This window comes from Falco peregrinus, chromosome 8 (assembly GCF_023634155.1).
Source record: "Falco peregrinus isolate bFalPer1 chromosome 8, bFalPer1.pri, whole genome shotgun sequence".
In the NCBI taxonomy this organism is placed as follows: Eukaryota; Metazoa; Chordata; class Aves; order Falconiformes; family Falconidae; genus Falco; species Falco peregrinus.
The window spans coordinates 35,777,861-35,794,303 of record NC_073728.1 but is presented as its reverse complement, the minus strand read 5'-3'; the positions used below and the strand labels follow the sequence as shown (position 1 = coordinate 35,794,303).

Sequence of the window (16,443 nt, the reverse complement as noted above, 5' to 3'; positions counted from 1 at the left end):
GACGTGGTTTAAAGAACATTATTTTGTTTAAGGTGTACTGAAGCATGTTCTCTAGCCTGGGGGAGGACTGAGGGAAGCCCAGCAGTTTATAACTTTTTTCCAAGGAAATTTGTTATGGTATCACTTTAGATAAATAAAAGAATGGGCTATTATTAGCTTTCCTCTTTTTTTCCTCTTCTACAAAACTAGTAGGTTACTGAAGTTCAGAGATTTATAGAAAACTCTGAATTACCTTCGCTTTTCAAATCTTTGCAGTCAATAAACAGGATCACATTCCTAAATCTGAAAACGAAGTGGCAATTACTGCCTATCGGTACATCCAAAATATATTTTATGTAGACATTTGAGAAATGCTTTCAGGAAATAATTATTTCATTTATTTTATCTGTCACTTGCTGGTAGTCCTATTGGAAGGTGCCTCCAGGGTTTATATTGTCGCTAAGCTTATGCCGTGAGTGATGCTTTCATTCCCATGGCTTTTTGCAGGTGGCCCGAGAACCAGCTGTTGCACATCATTGAATGACCTGTTGCTTTTAAAGTACAAATCATCCATTTTACATTTTTACCAAAAGCAGATAATTTTACAGAAGGTGATCTTGGCAGAGTTTATCTCAAATGTCCTTTAACTATGAAACATGCCTCTTACTTTCACAATTATGAAAAATGGTTGGATATCTGAAATTATTTTCAGAATTGGTTTAATATTTTTGTCACTACTACAGTTTAAATTAAAACGATTGAATAGATGCACTAATACTTTTAATAATAGAGGTCACGGATATACACATGTAGAACTGAATAGCTGATTTTATAGCAGTGTTGTAAATATGGCAAATATTGCATGTCTTCCAGCATGTGTGCTCAGTATTGATCAACTATTTGTACAGTGCCAACCGTATTTCTATCATTTTAGTAGCCTTTTTTTTCCTTTTAATGGTTGTTGCTTCAAAGTGTATTAAAAATATATATTCCTCTTGTATGCATCCATTTAGTTTTTAACTCCACTCCCTTTGCTACATGTTTTCACTGGGCACCCACAGCCCCTTGTGTGTTGTTTGTATACACTGTATCACATTGGAAATTTAGAAATATGAACATGGGAGCTATATGGGTTGTATGTGGATGGTTTTCCTTGTATAGAGAACATCTGTATTTTTATGTCTCTCTCTCTCTTTGATAGACTGGTTTGGCTTATACTTTGACCCACTCTGATGATTTCCTGAGTACCAAGTACTCTGTGTTACTGCTCTGTAATCCTGGTGCCAGGTGCTCAGTCTAGAGGTCCATAGGTAATACCCACGGAAATCGGTGCTGCTGTTCTGCTGTACCCAAAGGTGTATATAGCATCCCACTGTTCAGTTTATTTGATTTCCCATTAAATAATGTGAGAAGAAATTCTCTCAGGTGAGTCAGTAGAGGACAGCAAAGATGGGTTGCAGCACAAGATGCTACTCTGGCACCCTGCTCTTAATTTCAGCAGCCTCTGGCCTTAAAACAGAGACAGTCCCCAGCAGAAATGTGCCCACCTGGCTGAGCAGGTATTTCTGGGTCTTAATTGAATAGTATTCCTATCTTTGGGGTTGCAAAATGAAATTACAAGAAACAACAAAAAAACCTCCTAATTTAAGCAGTAAAGAACTTTTTCTGAACAACTTTGATTCTCCACTGTATTTTGTGTTTGAGTGGCAGGAAGGATTTTTGTTAGATTTGCTAGCAATCTGTGCCAGAATACTTAAGTATTGAACAATTGTGTAAAGGAGAAAAAAAAAGTCAAGAGAGAGAGTAGTCCACTGGGTGAAAAGAATAAAATCACTTTGGTTTTGTTCTTTGGCCATGGGGAGGAAAAAAAAGAAAAGAAAAGAAAAAGATGATTTTTCCAAGGTATTTTAATGTTCAGTTAGAACAGAACATGAGTGAGAACTGGAAGGTTACGGAGTATGCAGTAAATGTAGCTCAGAGAGAGAAAAGACTTGGTAAGTTTAGCCTGTTAAGAAAAACAGAAGTCCTCATGCTGTGGGCTTACTGGATGGATAAAGCACTTCACACTGTGTAACACCCCTAAGAAAAAGAGATTACAAAGAATACCAGGAATGTGTTGTGATGATCTGGGAACAAAGGAGTGGAAAACAGAGGTAAGAGGTCAATCAGAAATAAAGCAAAATTAGCTATCTTTGCATTGTAAGAGCAAACCTGAAAGGCTTTGTAGAGAACAGGGAGGAAAATCTTTGCAAATATTACCACAAACACACGCGAGCTGGATGATCAGTCGGGCAGAGCAGAAGGAAAGCTAGTTATGAAGAAAGCAGTGGGATCTAAGAGTTTGGTTGAGCTTAGTGTCCAAATCATGTTTGGCTTAATGTCCAAAACAGTGTATTTGGGTTTTGTGCCTTACACTCGTGTTTTTCTTCAGTTGTGCGATTGGTCCTTTTTTCCTGAAGAAATACACTTCTCCTGTTTATTCACATAGACATACAGGAGATGGCTTGGTGGTGTGTTTCTGGGATCTCTGCTTTGCAGACCCAGTTGTCCGTAGCCTGCATCACTTTCTTGCAAATTCATTGAGTTTCAGTAGGTGGTAAAATGCTAATAAGATGTGGGATCAGCACTTTGCATGAATCTTACCCACAGATTTTAAAAGCAGTTATGATTAGGATGAATCAAAAGTCTTCCGATAGTGGTAAAAGGTTTTCATGGAAGGATTAGACACGAGGAGAAGTAATAGCAGTCAGTTGCTATTTCCTGCTGCTAGTTTATATCTGAGTAATTTTGGTTATAAAAAAAAATGTTTCTGTGATTTTCAGCCTTATGTGAAACAAGGGTTCTGACTTCATTTTTGTAGAGGACAGCCACATACATTTCAGCTAGCACCTTCTCAGACAGCCTCAGGGGATAAAACTGAAGGAGTGAGAATTCTTTCCTGCTTAGGTGCATGGGTTGGGAAAGTTACACTCCTGTTAAGTGTGATGCATTTTATGTTAATAAACAAAGATCGTTAACTGAAGACTGAAGTGCTGCCAATCCTGAACCTTTCATGAGCAATAAATTCTCATTAAAAATCCTTTAGGGAAATGCATATCCTTTCAACAGAATTTCCACAGCACATCATCTCCTCATGACAATTCTCCAGAGAAAAAATACATACGAACAAACAGTGATTGGGGGATTTGTTAGCTGAACTTCCGAGTCCTTTGCAAAAAGAAAAACTTGTTTGCTTGTTTCTTCCTTTGTTTTTCATTTTTCCAGGTCCTGGCTTAGTGAGGAAAAGAATTAACTTTTGCTAGAAATGGCCGAAGCGGTTCAGGGTTCACTGCTAAATCTCTTTGGGTCACAATCCAGGGAATTCTTCATAGATCAGGAGATATCTTCTGGATTACAAATATTACTAATACAAGTAAACAATGCAATAAAACCAGTATAAATCTGTATGCTGTAAGGATCTAGTCTATCATACATGCCCCAGACAGAAACACGAGAACTGAGACTCCATCTGGTCTGGAGAATGGCTTGACCCAGCTTAAAAATGAACAGCAAAACACAGAGTAAGACCTTACACACTCCCGAGCTGAAAGACACTGCTAGGAGTAATTAAATTGAGGAAAACAACTCCACTTTCCCTCATGGCGACACAGTGCACAGCCTACACCAGTGGGCTGGTTGTCAGTCTAGGGTAGAGCAGTGTTGCTGAATGACGTGCTGAAGAAAGGCAAGATGTGAAAAGTCCCCTTCACATCATGGTTTCTGTCTAGTCCTTGCTCTCTTCTCTTTCTTGAATGTGCATTAAAAAAGGCATCTTCCTATGGCTGTATTCACTTCTCTGCTATTGCTTTCCATTTCACTGAGTTGCAGAAATAAAAATTTGGACTCTTGGAAGTGGCACCTGCTTTAGCAGCATCCTCCTGGTGTTGGTGATTGATGCATTGCCAGGCCCGTGTGAGCTCCGCTGAACAGCCAAATGTCACTGGTGTCGGTACTTCCAGGAGTGGGAGCAGGTGTATTTGGGGATGAGGACCAAAAAAGCATCTTGTGGGCACGTGAAATGAAGAGTGGCAGTTGTGTGTGTTGGAAATAAGCGGGGGGGAAAGGTGGTGGCATAAAGAGTTGTCTTTTTCCCATGGACCAAACTGCCCTGCAGCAATGACCCTGTGCCTCTGGCAATACCCACTTTGAACCCAGCTGCACTATCAAGCTAAACTGGGAGGGTTTTAGTGACCGGTCATGCTGTCTGGTCATCCCATTTTAAGAAGTGCAGCTCCTGGACCATATGCTACTACAGGAGGAGCAGGTGTGTTAGTAGTGCACCAGAAGGGGAAGGTGGTAGTGTAAGATTTGCTTTCCACACACTGGAGAAGGTCATAGGAATGAAGCAGTGGCTCTGAGGATGCTGTCAAAAAGGAGATAAATACTGCTATTTTGTTTTAATTAGAAAAGTGCAAACTGTGGGCCTGTACTGTGAAAGAATGCTCAGAAAGAAGTTTAGTACCATCTTAGGGTTTTCATTCAACAGATACTTTCATTTGTGTAAGATACTTTAAGGTAGCGCCTCTAAGGAAGAGCAAGCAGTCATTCTTGTAGTAAAGGATGAGGATTCGTGTGCAACAGCTGCCTATATTATAAAGTTTCTTTTGCTGAATTAATATTCCAAACTGTTCCATTAGTCCTTTTCTTCTCTTATTCCCTGTTTTAACACTGAGGTTTTCCATAATGATAAGTCTCTTGAGAACTTGGCAGTTTGCCTGATTGTACAGATTCCCACTGTATGGTTCGTGGATTGCAACTTATTGGCAGAAATAACAACAGCATTAAATACAAATATCACTGTTAATGTAACGTTAAAATTGATAAATGAGTCACTTCTGTCAAGAAGGTCTGAACTACACAACAGTGTGAATTTGCCAAGTTGCTTTTGCTAGGTATGTTATGGTGTGGATTGCAGAACAGAGACAATAAGGCTTATCGTTAATGTATCACTTTTAATAATAACAAATTTTGTGGGACAGATCCTATCCTCATTGATTTGTAGTAGAGTGGTTTAGTAGTTTTTGAGATATGTTGAATCAAAAGGTTTAAACAGAGAGCAAATCTGCACAGAATTTGGCCCTGCTAAAACCTTAACTACGCTTTTTGATAAATGCAGCGTTTACATAAAGCATGGACTATTTAATTTATAATGTGAAATCCTGTACTGTAGGTGTATTTCAGAGTTCAGTACTGTAGTACTGCTTACTTGGTGTTTCTGGGCATTTAGGTGTTTGATTTTTTTATACTTGATGCTGCATTAAAGTTGACAGCCTGGTGTAAGTCCTTTGCCTGCTGCAGTTCACTGTTTTGTGATTCAGCTGATTTCTAAAATAAATCTCTAAGTATCTCTCACGACTATCTGCATGCTTTAGAAATTATTAGGAAGATGTTAATTTTTTCCCTCTATTTCTGTGTTTCATTAAAAAAATCAGCTTTTTTCCCCCACCCATTTTCTTCTTCCCCCTTTATTCTCAGCCCAAAATAAAGGCTTCAGAAGAATAGATCTGAAAAAAAAATTGCAACTGAATGTATTATCTTGTGAATAATAGTCATAAGTGGGAAGTTCCAGGAGATTTGTACAATGATTGCTTGGCATAATTCATAATTGTCCTGATGATTTCGCATTGTGTCATACAGATGTTAAATCTTTTCTCCTACAACTGAATGTGTGTGTCATGGGGAAGGGAAATCACTTTTTTTACCCTTTTTTTTTGTTGTTGTTAATCAAGAAACTGCATCAATTGTGACTGTTGGTACCGTCTCCATGTCTTGTCAAGGAACTGAAAGGAGGGGTTGATGCCTCTATTTATTGTTGTTATAATTATTTAGCAGTTACTAATGAACATTATTTAAAGGTCTGTATTTAAAGAGCTTTTGCTCTTTTTTTGCTGGCTTTTCTACATTACCAAGGTTAAAAACCATCTCAAAGCTCAAGAGGAAAAAACTCAACATTCTAAACTTTGGGTCTAGACCTCCCTAAGTCTGATGCTGTTGGCCCAAGTACGTACAGAATTTGAGAGATGTGTTGTGGAGTCAGCAAGAATAGTGGAAGGAGACACCCCAGCATTAAAAAATAGATATATTTGACGTGTTGTCTGAAATACCAGTGAATCATTAAAGCGTGCAGCCTTGCACCCGTAATTTCAGTGTTGAAAACAATAAATGTCAATGAAGTAATAAAGATTGCCAATGTGAGGGAAGATACTTCTGTTGAAAATGCATTGCCGTCTGTCCCCATGCACACGCTTAGGACAGGAGAATTACCATGCTCAAGTGCCCAGCCGATTTCAGCTGCCGTGCTGGTGTTGAGAGAGTAATTTGTCATGAAAACAATCCTGTGATAATCTGCCACAGACTCCTGATAACCTTTCCTTTTCTAATTTCCTTGCCACGGCTCTGCCCTTCTTTCTTGGCCAAAGGCAACCTTCTTGCTTTTATAACGAAGGTGCTGTCCTCGCTCTGCTCCTCTCTTTGCCTCCCCCTTTCTGACCAGGGGAACGTGATTCAGCCCCACGTTACCCTGTGATTTCTTCCACGGTATTTCTTTTGTATTTGGTGTCTTGTTTGGGTGCCTCTGGAAAATAACTAGATGGTTGTCTTTGAACTTGTGCTTCAGATTTCTTTTACATTAAAATCCTCTGGAAATTGGTGAGGAGCCCGTGGGGATTGCTGATACCTATTTTAGATTAGAGTTATAATTCTGTGGTGGTTGGTTGTTGTTTTTTCCCCCCTCACGGTTAGTGTCACCCAAAGAAAATAGAGTTTAAATAAGTTACTACCTGTTTTGCTTGTCTGGATTTGGCAGTATCATGTCTTGTAGAAGAGAAGTTTAATGTAAATTATGTTTTCTGTATGCTTATCTTTTATTACAAATAAATTAGCAATAAATAGGAGCCTGTGCCTTACTGGTGGCTCATCCTATCTATTCTGCTTCTGCTTGACAGCATTAGTACTTCCATTATTGTAACTCCAGTCTTTGCAATTATTGTAAAAATAATTAAATAAAGGTCATACTTTGCTCGGCTTTAAATTTGCAATGAATATTTCTTTGCAAGATGACTCTTTTATTGCCAAATCTAGTTAAACCGTTGCGACTCTAAAAGACCAGTTTCAAAATGCACACAACGCTGACATTTATAAAGTACCACATGCCTTCGTTGTACGTGATCTTCAGTAGGAAGGAAGGTTGCAGCATCACTAACCACTGCGATTGCAACAGGAGCTGAAAGAGGCGCATTAGTTCACTGCAGCTGTTCCACCCTCACCTCTTCCCTTGTCAGATCTCATAGACTCGATGGGGTCAAGCCTGGTCAGCATTCGGATGGGGAACTTCCCTGGAACACCAGGAGCTGAAGGAAGGCAGGCTTGTGTCTCTCGGCACAGACTAGTGCCCTGCCCCTAGGTCAGTTGTTAGAACCGTGCAATGTTTAATCCATGTTTAATGGATTTCAGTGGTGTTTTTTTCTGGTCATTTGAGAAACAATGCGGTGGCTACAAGTGATGATATAGGGGGGGAAAAATGTTACGTAGAAATAATTTTGGTAGGTGATAAATATGGAGTGGTTCCAAGGCATGGTGGTTAGGGATGCCTTGCAAAATCAGATTCTAAGTCTCTGTCATGTGTCTGTTTGCTTTTTCCCTGCATGAACAAAGTATTTATTCACCTTCTGAATCTCACAGCCGTAGCGTAGAGTGGGAAACTTGGTTTGAATTTCTCTGCTCCAAAATAGCCTGCAGAAAGCCCAGAAGGACTTGCTGGCATATAGCTTGGCCCCTCTGATTGGACACGGTCACTGAAAATAAATGTTAAAAGCGTATTTTCAAAGCTTGACTTTTTCAGTGGGTCAAGCGATGCTTTTCTGGCTTTACAAATACTGTAAGTTATAAAATGAAAGGAAAAGCTGGGCTTCATTTCATGGTGCAGAACCAACCGCTTCTAAATGAAATCACTTTGGAGTGATACTTCCAAGAAAGGATGAGACATGAAGAAAACACTTTCCTGTTCACGGAAGAAAAGGCAGGTAAAGAAACAAGTGTGTAACTTGGGAGCTGTCATACCTATTAAATTTTGTCCACATTCATTCCTTGTGTAAGAAAGTAATAATTTACTTCGGAACAAGGAAATAGGAAAAGTCTGAAATCTTCATGTCTCAGTGTTGAAAATGCAAGACCTGTCAATGCACGCTGGCAGATTTGGGCTGCTGTGTGTGTGTGATCAAGGCAGGAAAGAACAATGCCAGGGTTTGATGGAGCCCTTATCTTCCTAGTGGATCCTGCAGATTACAGTTCACTGAAGCATTAACTTCAGTTTTGGATGACATCACGAAGACATTTTCCATTCTTTTTGAGTTTTGATTGTGTTCTTCATTAAAACTATAAAATTATTTTTCTTCGTTAAAACTGTAAAATTACTATTTACCACTGAAAATATATCCTGATTCTGTATGGCTGAGATCTTGGCAAATTGATATAATTCAGCACATTTTAAGGGAGTCTTTATTCCGTAACTTTATCCAGAAGCTGTTTTAAGTAACACTTTTCTGTGTTAGATGGAAAAGTAAAGCCCTGTATCTAAGAGCTTCAGAATCTGAGGTTTTAAAATAAAAATGAAAATATTTTAAAACTTGGGAAGCTGAAGTTGACTGCTGGAGTTTTTTGTTTTGTTCCATTGATGTAAAATAGCAGTATAAAGGAGAACTAAGGGGAGTCTTTCACACATCCAGTGTAGTTTATCTTGTGTTTGATACCTGTTTCCAGATCAGGAACAGTATCAGCGTTTGTTCAAAATTATGTGGTAGGTGTGGGCTTGTGATTGCATCGACTTACCTACCTGGCTTTATCCCTGTGGCTTGGGAGAGGTTCAAGTAGCACAGCTCTGTAGCGAAGCCATGAGCTGTGTGTTAGTTGTCACTGTTGTACAATGCAGGTGTTTTTTGTCTGGGATTTGAATGAGTCAACTGATGGGAAGGGAGAGCGAAGGAGAAATTATAGTTTAAGGAGAGTTCAGAACTTGCTGGATTATTTAGCACAGTGATGTTTTTCTTGGACTAAATGGGCTTTCCTCAAACTGTTGTTTTTTTGAACAAGCTACTGCAATATCTACCAGCGATACTGAGACTTGAAATGTATCTTTCTTCCATCCACACAGTGACTACTTGTGTGCTTGGTTCCATCTGGAAAGGATATAATTGAATCCTTGTTTGGCTCCTTTAATTATCTCTTTGCAAAGTCCTTGGCTGGGAATTTTGCCACTTACAATGCAAATATTCAAACTTAAGAGCATAAACTGTGCTTTCAAAGAGTGATTTTGTAAACCTTTTATCATTTGATGGTTTTTCAAAAGCAAACATGAGAACTTCTCAATGAACATGTTATAATTTTTTTAATCCTCAGAGAAGATTTTGCTTTCTTGCAGGTTGGCTGTAGTTGCTAATTAACTTTGTTAATTAATATTGCTGTATGGATGAAGCATGCTTGATTAAAAATAAATAAAACTGTACAGCAACAAAGTAATGCTACTGATTTTTCCTATTTAAAAGCAAAGAGTAAAAAAAACAAGATTAACTTTGAAGCTGCATGTCAAATGTTCTTTGCATATGAAACATCTGAAAGGCTAAAGCAGTTAAAAGCTTATTATTTTCTGCAGCTCAGGCCTAGTAAAATGCTTATTCAATTGTAACACCATGTTAAAAAATGGGGGCTGAGAATAGTTGCTTAAGGCGCTGTCTTAATCAAAACTGCCTGAGATCATGGGTAGTAACCAATGGGTTGGTTTGGTCGTGCTTCGACACGGAAGTCCTTGTTCTGTCTTGTCATGTATCTTGTATGAAAACTTCCAACACTGCAAATTGGTGTTAAATGCTGTTGGCTCCTAACACAATTCTGACAGCATTTCTCACCCATTATACTGGCATATGTTTGTATAGAGGTAGTGGGAAATGGCTCGCTGTGGGCGATGGGCCAAGTGCATCGCAAATGAAGCTCCCTGGAATGATCTCGGGGATGACTGTGGTCCACAGGCACGCTGAGCCTCTGCCGCGCATCCTGCCTAGAGGAAGGTAACCATCTGCGTAGGTCCGGCTGTGAGTGCACAGCTCCTTCACCTGGGGGATGCAGGCGGGAGGGAGAAGACCTGCTGGGACCTATTTGAAGTGGGAGCGCAGACTTCGCTTGCCTCAAAGTTGCCTTATTTTTAGACGCTGCTGGAACAGATGGCACTTCTGGATCTGCTATTGCAGATTTTTTTCTCCTACATGATAGTCAGGTTTCTTTTCATTTTCTGCTATTGCAGAGTGGTTCTGTTTCTAATACCAGAATATGAAAATGCCAGTCTTTGCTCTCCTTTGCTGGGAAAACTGTTAAGGAAGCTCTTTCTGAATCCCAGCCAGGATCCTCACCAGCGAAGGAAGACCTGGCATCGCTAGGGGGAGCCCTCTTTGTGGATGGAGCTCAAATGGAATTTACTCTGATAAAATTCCTTGATTCCATGTTGGAGGTGACAGGGAGACGGGGAAAGTAGGAGTATTCCTCATGTAGGAGGAATAACTAAATAAATCTCTCCAGACCACTGGCAGGAAGTGTATGGAGGAGTGTTTTGTGGGGATTTTGTTTGTTTATTTCCCCCTCCCCCCGCATCTTTTCTCATAAAATATCTTTAGGCATTTGTTTTGCAATTAAAAAGTCAAAGTGTGCCTCAAAGGGCACACTCACTTTTTCCACTAAAACATATTAGGTCGCTGAAGCAGAGCAAAAATGCAATGGGCTATTTCCAGCAGATGATCTAAATCCTTAAAATAGGATTAACCAATTTTGTAATTTGCCTGTGATAGTATCCAAGCAAGGAAGAGGGAGGGCGGTACGTGTCTTTTAGAACCCGTTTTTAGGATACTTTCGATAAGGCTATCAATGCTGTACTAATGCCACCTCTCAATTTTCAGTAATTTTTCAAGAGCATCTTGATACCGTGCTGGAGTAACACAAATGCAACTTCTACAGGGCTGTGTCGTCTTTGGCTTCTTTAGGTTTTGCCAATATTCAGTGGTTTCACCATTGTAAATGTTTACAAATCACGATATTAGCAATGCCTGGCACTAATCAGGTAAGCGTGCTTGCTGGCTGCCACTAGCTGGGTGTGCAGGGAGTGTTGGGGGAGTGCAAGCAAGCACGTGGGGGCAACTGACTGTTAGGGAGACTTAAATACCACATCTCCTACTGAAGTGGGGAGGGAGGGCTGCGTTAGTGACCTGGGTGTATGCTGAGCTATGGCACAGTGACATGAGTGTGTCATTCCCACAGTAATTAGGCAGTACACACAGGTCTGCATTCCTCAGCAGAAATGGTTCCTAAGAAATGGTTTAAAGGCTATTTTTTAATATTTTTTTTTGCAAGATCAATAATAGAATATCATCAGGCATTTAGCTTTTTATGCCGGATGACAGTGATGCGGTCAGTGACAGGAGTGGTTACAGAGCCCGGGGAGATGATCAGCCTCCGGGTCCTGCCGCAGCCCCAGCTGGGCACCTTTGCGGGTTTTTGGGGGGCGGGAGTCTCCAGCCCCTGCTCTTCTCTGCCGTGAGAGCTGGGAGATGTGTCTGTGCGTTTTCAAGACTTTGTACTTCACTGCAGTGCGCAGCAGGAAGGTTTTCTTTGCTGAACTCAGAATGTCTCGGGAAAGCCAGGTGGCATGGCCGGTGGGCTCACGTAGCCCTTGGCGAGCAGCACGGGGCCGGTCCTGCCAGCCCTCAAACAGCACAGCTGGGCAAGGGCAGGCACACTCTTGACATTTACATTAGATGGGGTGGTCACTGGGGCAGAGATTTTAAATACCCCTGGTAAGTGCCACTGGGATGGTTCAGGTCTTCCAATTACACCAAGTAGAATTTCTGGACAAAACATGAGCAAATGGAAGATTTCAAACACCATAATGGATATATTCTGATTTAAAAAACCTTTTGCTGGAAGTTTTCAAAGCTGATCATCTTTTGTAAATAATTTATTCATCTGCAAATTTATTTTGTTGTGTACTGATAAATTCTTGATGTGCTGACAGATTCCTGTGATGTTTCTGCAAGGTGCAGAAATCTTTCAAAAATAGATACCCTTCTTTAAAAACAGCCTGTTTGAAAAGTGTCTTTGTTTTTCTCAGATCCTTTTAAAACTGTGGTAGGTTGCTTAAGTCCCACTTCTGGAAAGTATATTCTGCTTTGCTGAGCTTCCAGAGCAAATTCTTTTTCCCGTAGCCCTCCTGCAGTGGTCAGTTCCTGCACTAGCTTCCACTGTCTAGGTGCAGTTCGCGTACTTGGTGCGTGCTACGTTTTCCCAGTCCATACGCTGTGAAAATCTCTTTCCTTTCCTACCTATACTAAACTCCTGCTTTCATGCCTTTCTTACAACTTTTCAGGTGAAAGTGTGTTGTGATTGCCAAACCCTTAATTAAGCAAATCGATTGTTACTTGACTTGAGCCAAACAGTTGGGTAAGAGTCTTATGTGAAAAAAGGCTAATTAAAAAACCCCAACAACCTAATAACTTGGTAGTCGCAAAATGCAGCACAGTATGTGTAGGAAAAGAAAAGATCTTTTTAACTTCATTTTTATGCATACATTTATTGATGGTCTAACAGCCTTCTAGCTTGTGTTAATATAGGGTGGAATAAAGCCAATGTGCAAGGCCATAGGAAAATAAATAACGCAATCTGATTTGCACAGTCTGTTTCTGTATCGCCAGCATGATGAGCTACTTTGTTGTTTGAATGGAGCAAATGATGTTTGGATTCAGCTGATTTATTGAATGTTCTGTCAAACTGCCACAAAATGAAACAATCATGCAGACGCTAAATATTGCAGAGAAACATGGTGAGGAGAGCAGGGTCTGCCGGGAGGGTTACCGGAGCGATGTGCAGGAATGCTACCCCGACGGGGAAGCAGTGCGTTCTCTCTGCCAGTGAAAAATGAACTGCTACTCACATGTTTGGTTTTTTTTTCCCATAGGGAGAAGCTGTCTGTGGCTCGGCTGCAGCGAGAAGTTGCACAAAGTAAGAGTGAAGGAGCAATGGTAAGCTGCAGCAACTCGCTGCTTTGCAATTCTTGTCTTATATGTAAGTCTTATTACTTCAGGCCTTGGGTACGTTTTGTCTTGCTGAAGATGGTCACCAGAGCATTAAGGCTGTCTTGAACACAATGATGGGTTGCCAACGATGCATTCATAAATACAAGGAAACTCGAGGCTCTATCTTGGCTTCCTTGGAGAAGCCACAGTAGAGAAAAGCTGTATTCTTTTACCTGCTGGTGATACTTACTGGAATTGGAAGCAAGGCAAGCACAGAAAGGCAATTTCAGATCAAAATGCAGTAGATTTACTTGCCTGTTAGATCTTAGCTATATGCAGAAAAATGGAAGAACACAAGCATGGAAACTTAAAAAACCCTCAATCTGATAATTTTGTAAATCATGTAATGCTTCTTATATCTTCATTTTTCATGTAGCAATTTATGAGATTAGGCTTGTGAGCAAAAGTTGAAATGGCAGATTTTTGGTTAACTGCAAACCTCAATTTATGGAGTGCCTTATCTCTTCAAAACAATTTTCTGAAGGAACCAACATATGCTGAGTGTGCTTAATTACTTAATATCTAAGGAACTCTTCCCATCTGTTAAGAAGTTTGTTTGTCCCTGTCTTCAGATAAAATGTCTTGGGTTTCCATGGGCTAAAGCAGACCTGTTTAAAGACCTTAAAACCCAAACCAGTCCCCTTGAACATACTGGTGAAACTGCTACTGATTTGAGTTGTACAGTGGCTGTGAAAGAATTTGGTCCAAAGTTTGTTCAACTTAGTGGGGAGAAGTTGTTGAGGGTCTCTGGGGAGCGCATACCCCATTAGCTGTGTGTTGCAGTGCTCTTTAAATTCTACCTGCCTCCAGTGAGTATCTTATGAATTATTATTAATGATTAGTTCAATGAAGTGAGGTTTGGAGGGACCGAAGTGACAGATAGGAGAAACCAGCTATGACTCTATTGCTCTCACCATGGCCGCACACTGCTGGAGCAGAGCTGGGGGTGCCTTGCGGGGGCTCTGCTGAGGCAGGGGCTTCTGGGCTCCGAGTGCATTGGAGACGAGGGAAGGAGACAAGTACTGGTTGCTCCAGCAGATATTGCTGATTTGCCCCGAGCCCTCGCTGTGTGCCCAGCTCAGCCACGGCAGCCATGGCCGTCCCAGCACCACGCCAATGCAGCTGCCCTGGGTCTGCAGCACGGCTGGGTTGGCCACAGCAGGGCTTTGCGGTGGGTTTTCAGCAGTGGGGGAGACTGGCCGCTGGGCAGTGTGTGTGTATTGGGGCAGCAGTCCTGGAAGAACTGGGAAACAAACTTTTATCACATTAAGCTGCAATGCAAGAGTCTGCGACTGAGATCAATCTCCTGCTGCCTCCGGGAGGAATTTTGCTTGAGGGAGAATGGCAGATGTGGGGCATTGGATTTGCAATTGCATTTTAGTTTTCAGTGTAAACAAATTTCAAAATCTGGGAAGAGCTGTTTATTTGAAATGTTTCCTTTATTTTTTTTAAACTAGCTTTCCCTTGGAGGCATAGAAATAATATAATATATATTGAGTGAAAAACTTATTTAGTAGGATAATCCAGGATTTTATGAAATGAGCAATATTGATTAACCTTCTAGAGCTGGTAGGGCTCTTGGTATACGCACCCACCTTGTGGTCTCATCTCGTAAGGATCAGACACTTCTTGTGCCTTTTACCATGGGTTTGTGGGATTAATCACATAGCCCTGCTAACCAGAGTGTAATTTTGTATAATTTGTTGAGAGGCCGAGTGTTGTAACCCATTAGGAACTGATAGGTAGCTCTCGGGGGATGCAATCTTCCCTAAGGTAAATACGAGGTAGTTTTTCCTCTCTTCCCCAAGGGGTAATTTTCACAATTATCCTGCAACTACAGCCGAGGACGAGTGTGCCTGTAGAGACAAATGCTTTGAAGCTGTTGATGTATGGAAACTTCTTTGAGTCTCAGGGCTCAGAACCGGTGATTTTAATATGAAACACAGCAGTCATTAATTAACATTAATGAACTTGCTTGGCTGTGAGCAGTAAGGGTCCTGGAGATGGAATATTTGAACACAGGAGAGGCCAGGGATGAAGTAACGCGTGTGAGCTGTGTTCTCGGGGCGCACACAGCAAGGACCCTGCAGCACATACCACTTCTGGAACAAATTCTTTACAAAGATTCACCGCAAAATTTCAGTGAGGGATTGTGAGCAAGCAAGGCTTTGGGAAGCAGCGAGGCTTCCTCCCAAGTGCTGGCAGCCAGCAGCTTGCCTGCAGGGTACCAAGCCCCATGTGCTGCCCTGTTTGGTGTGATGGACATCGCCCTGGAGACAGCACGGAGTCCTCTGGGGCTGGTGGCGAGGACGCAGGGCAGTGGTACCAGCCAGCTGCCGGGTGCCCGAGGGGTTTTGCTGTGCTGTCACTGGCTGCGACTCTGGATAAAAGGGATGGCACCCCCTGCCAGTGACAGACCACAGCTTTATTTAATCACTAATTAGCTAATTGCCTTTACTTACTCCTGTTTGCTTTTTTGTTGGTTGTGCTAGTTAGATTGGCATGAAGGTTTTCAGTGAACTAAGGCCTTCAGTTGGGAAGAGCACAGGTGACAGCACATGCCACCTTCAGTGCCTTGCCCAGTCCCACGGAGAGCATTTCTTACACCAGGTGTGAGGCAGGGCAGAGAGCACCAGGTGCTGCCACGTGTCCCGGGGTGCAAAGCGCCACACAAGCCTTTTGCAGGATAGCACCCACTAGTGTTTCTTGCGTCTTTTTTTTTTTTTTTTTTTTTTTTTAATTATTTGGAATTTTCAGTCACAGACAGGTCATGAGGGTAAGAGGTGACCACCTTATGTCAACCTACGCTCATTTTTAGGGTGAGTGGAGTCAGTGAGCGGGAGGTACGTGCCCAGTCCCTGCGTGTGCTGCCCTGCCACCGGCTGGAGGGTGGTGCAGTGGGTTCGCCCTGACCTTCTTGCTTCCCGTTTGATCACAGTGTGAGAAAGCTGTGGATACTCTTCCCTATTGCCTTCCTAGCACAAGTCAAGGGGGGAATATGCTATTTCAGATTTGCATCCCTGCATGGGGGGATTGTCGTTTAGCATTTGCCATAACTTGCAACCAGCTGTTGCCTTTTTGCATGCAGTCTTCAGAAACGATGGGCAGGAAAGGCTCCTGGTGCTTGGGTTCACCCAGTGTCACAGAAATTGCTGCAGCAGGGTGGACATATACATAAAATCAGTAACAAGTACATGCAAAGGACGTGCTGTAGAAACTACTTACACTTTGGTATCTTTGCTTAAAACCTGGGTTTGTACATCTGTATAAATTGCATATGGTGAGTGATGATGAAATGCGTGTTTATGAGGACATGGTT

General features: G+C 41.5%; 1 protein-coding gene across 9 annotated transcripts in view; it reads left to right on the top strand.

The window, feature by feature from the left end:
- Positions 1 to 16,443, top strand: part of NCKAP5 (NCK associated protein 5) — a 245,870-nt gene that overhangs the window by 12,635 nt on the left and 216,792 nt on the right. For all 9 annotated transcript variants that reach the window (XR_008748414.1, XR_008748415.1, XM_055812073.1 and 6 more), the window contains exon 2: positions 13,007 to 13,070. Coding sequence is in view for 7 of the 9 variants with exons in the window: in XM_055812073.1 (XP_055668048.1) it covers positions 13,007 to 13,070 (64 nt within the window). In the remaining 2 variants the exon portion in view is untranslated. The remainder of the gene's footprint in view (positions 1 to 13,006; positions 13,071 to 16,443) is intronic.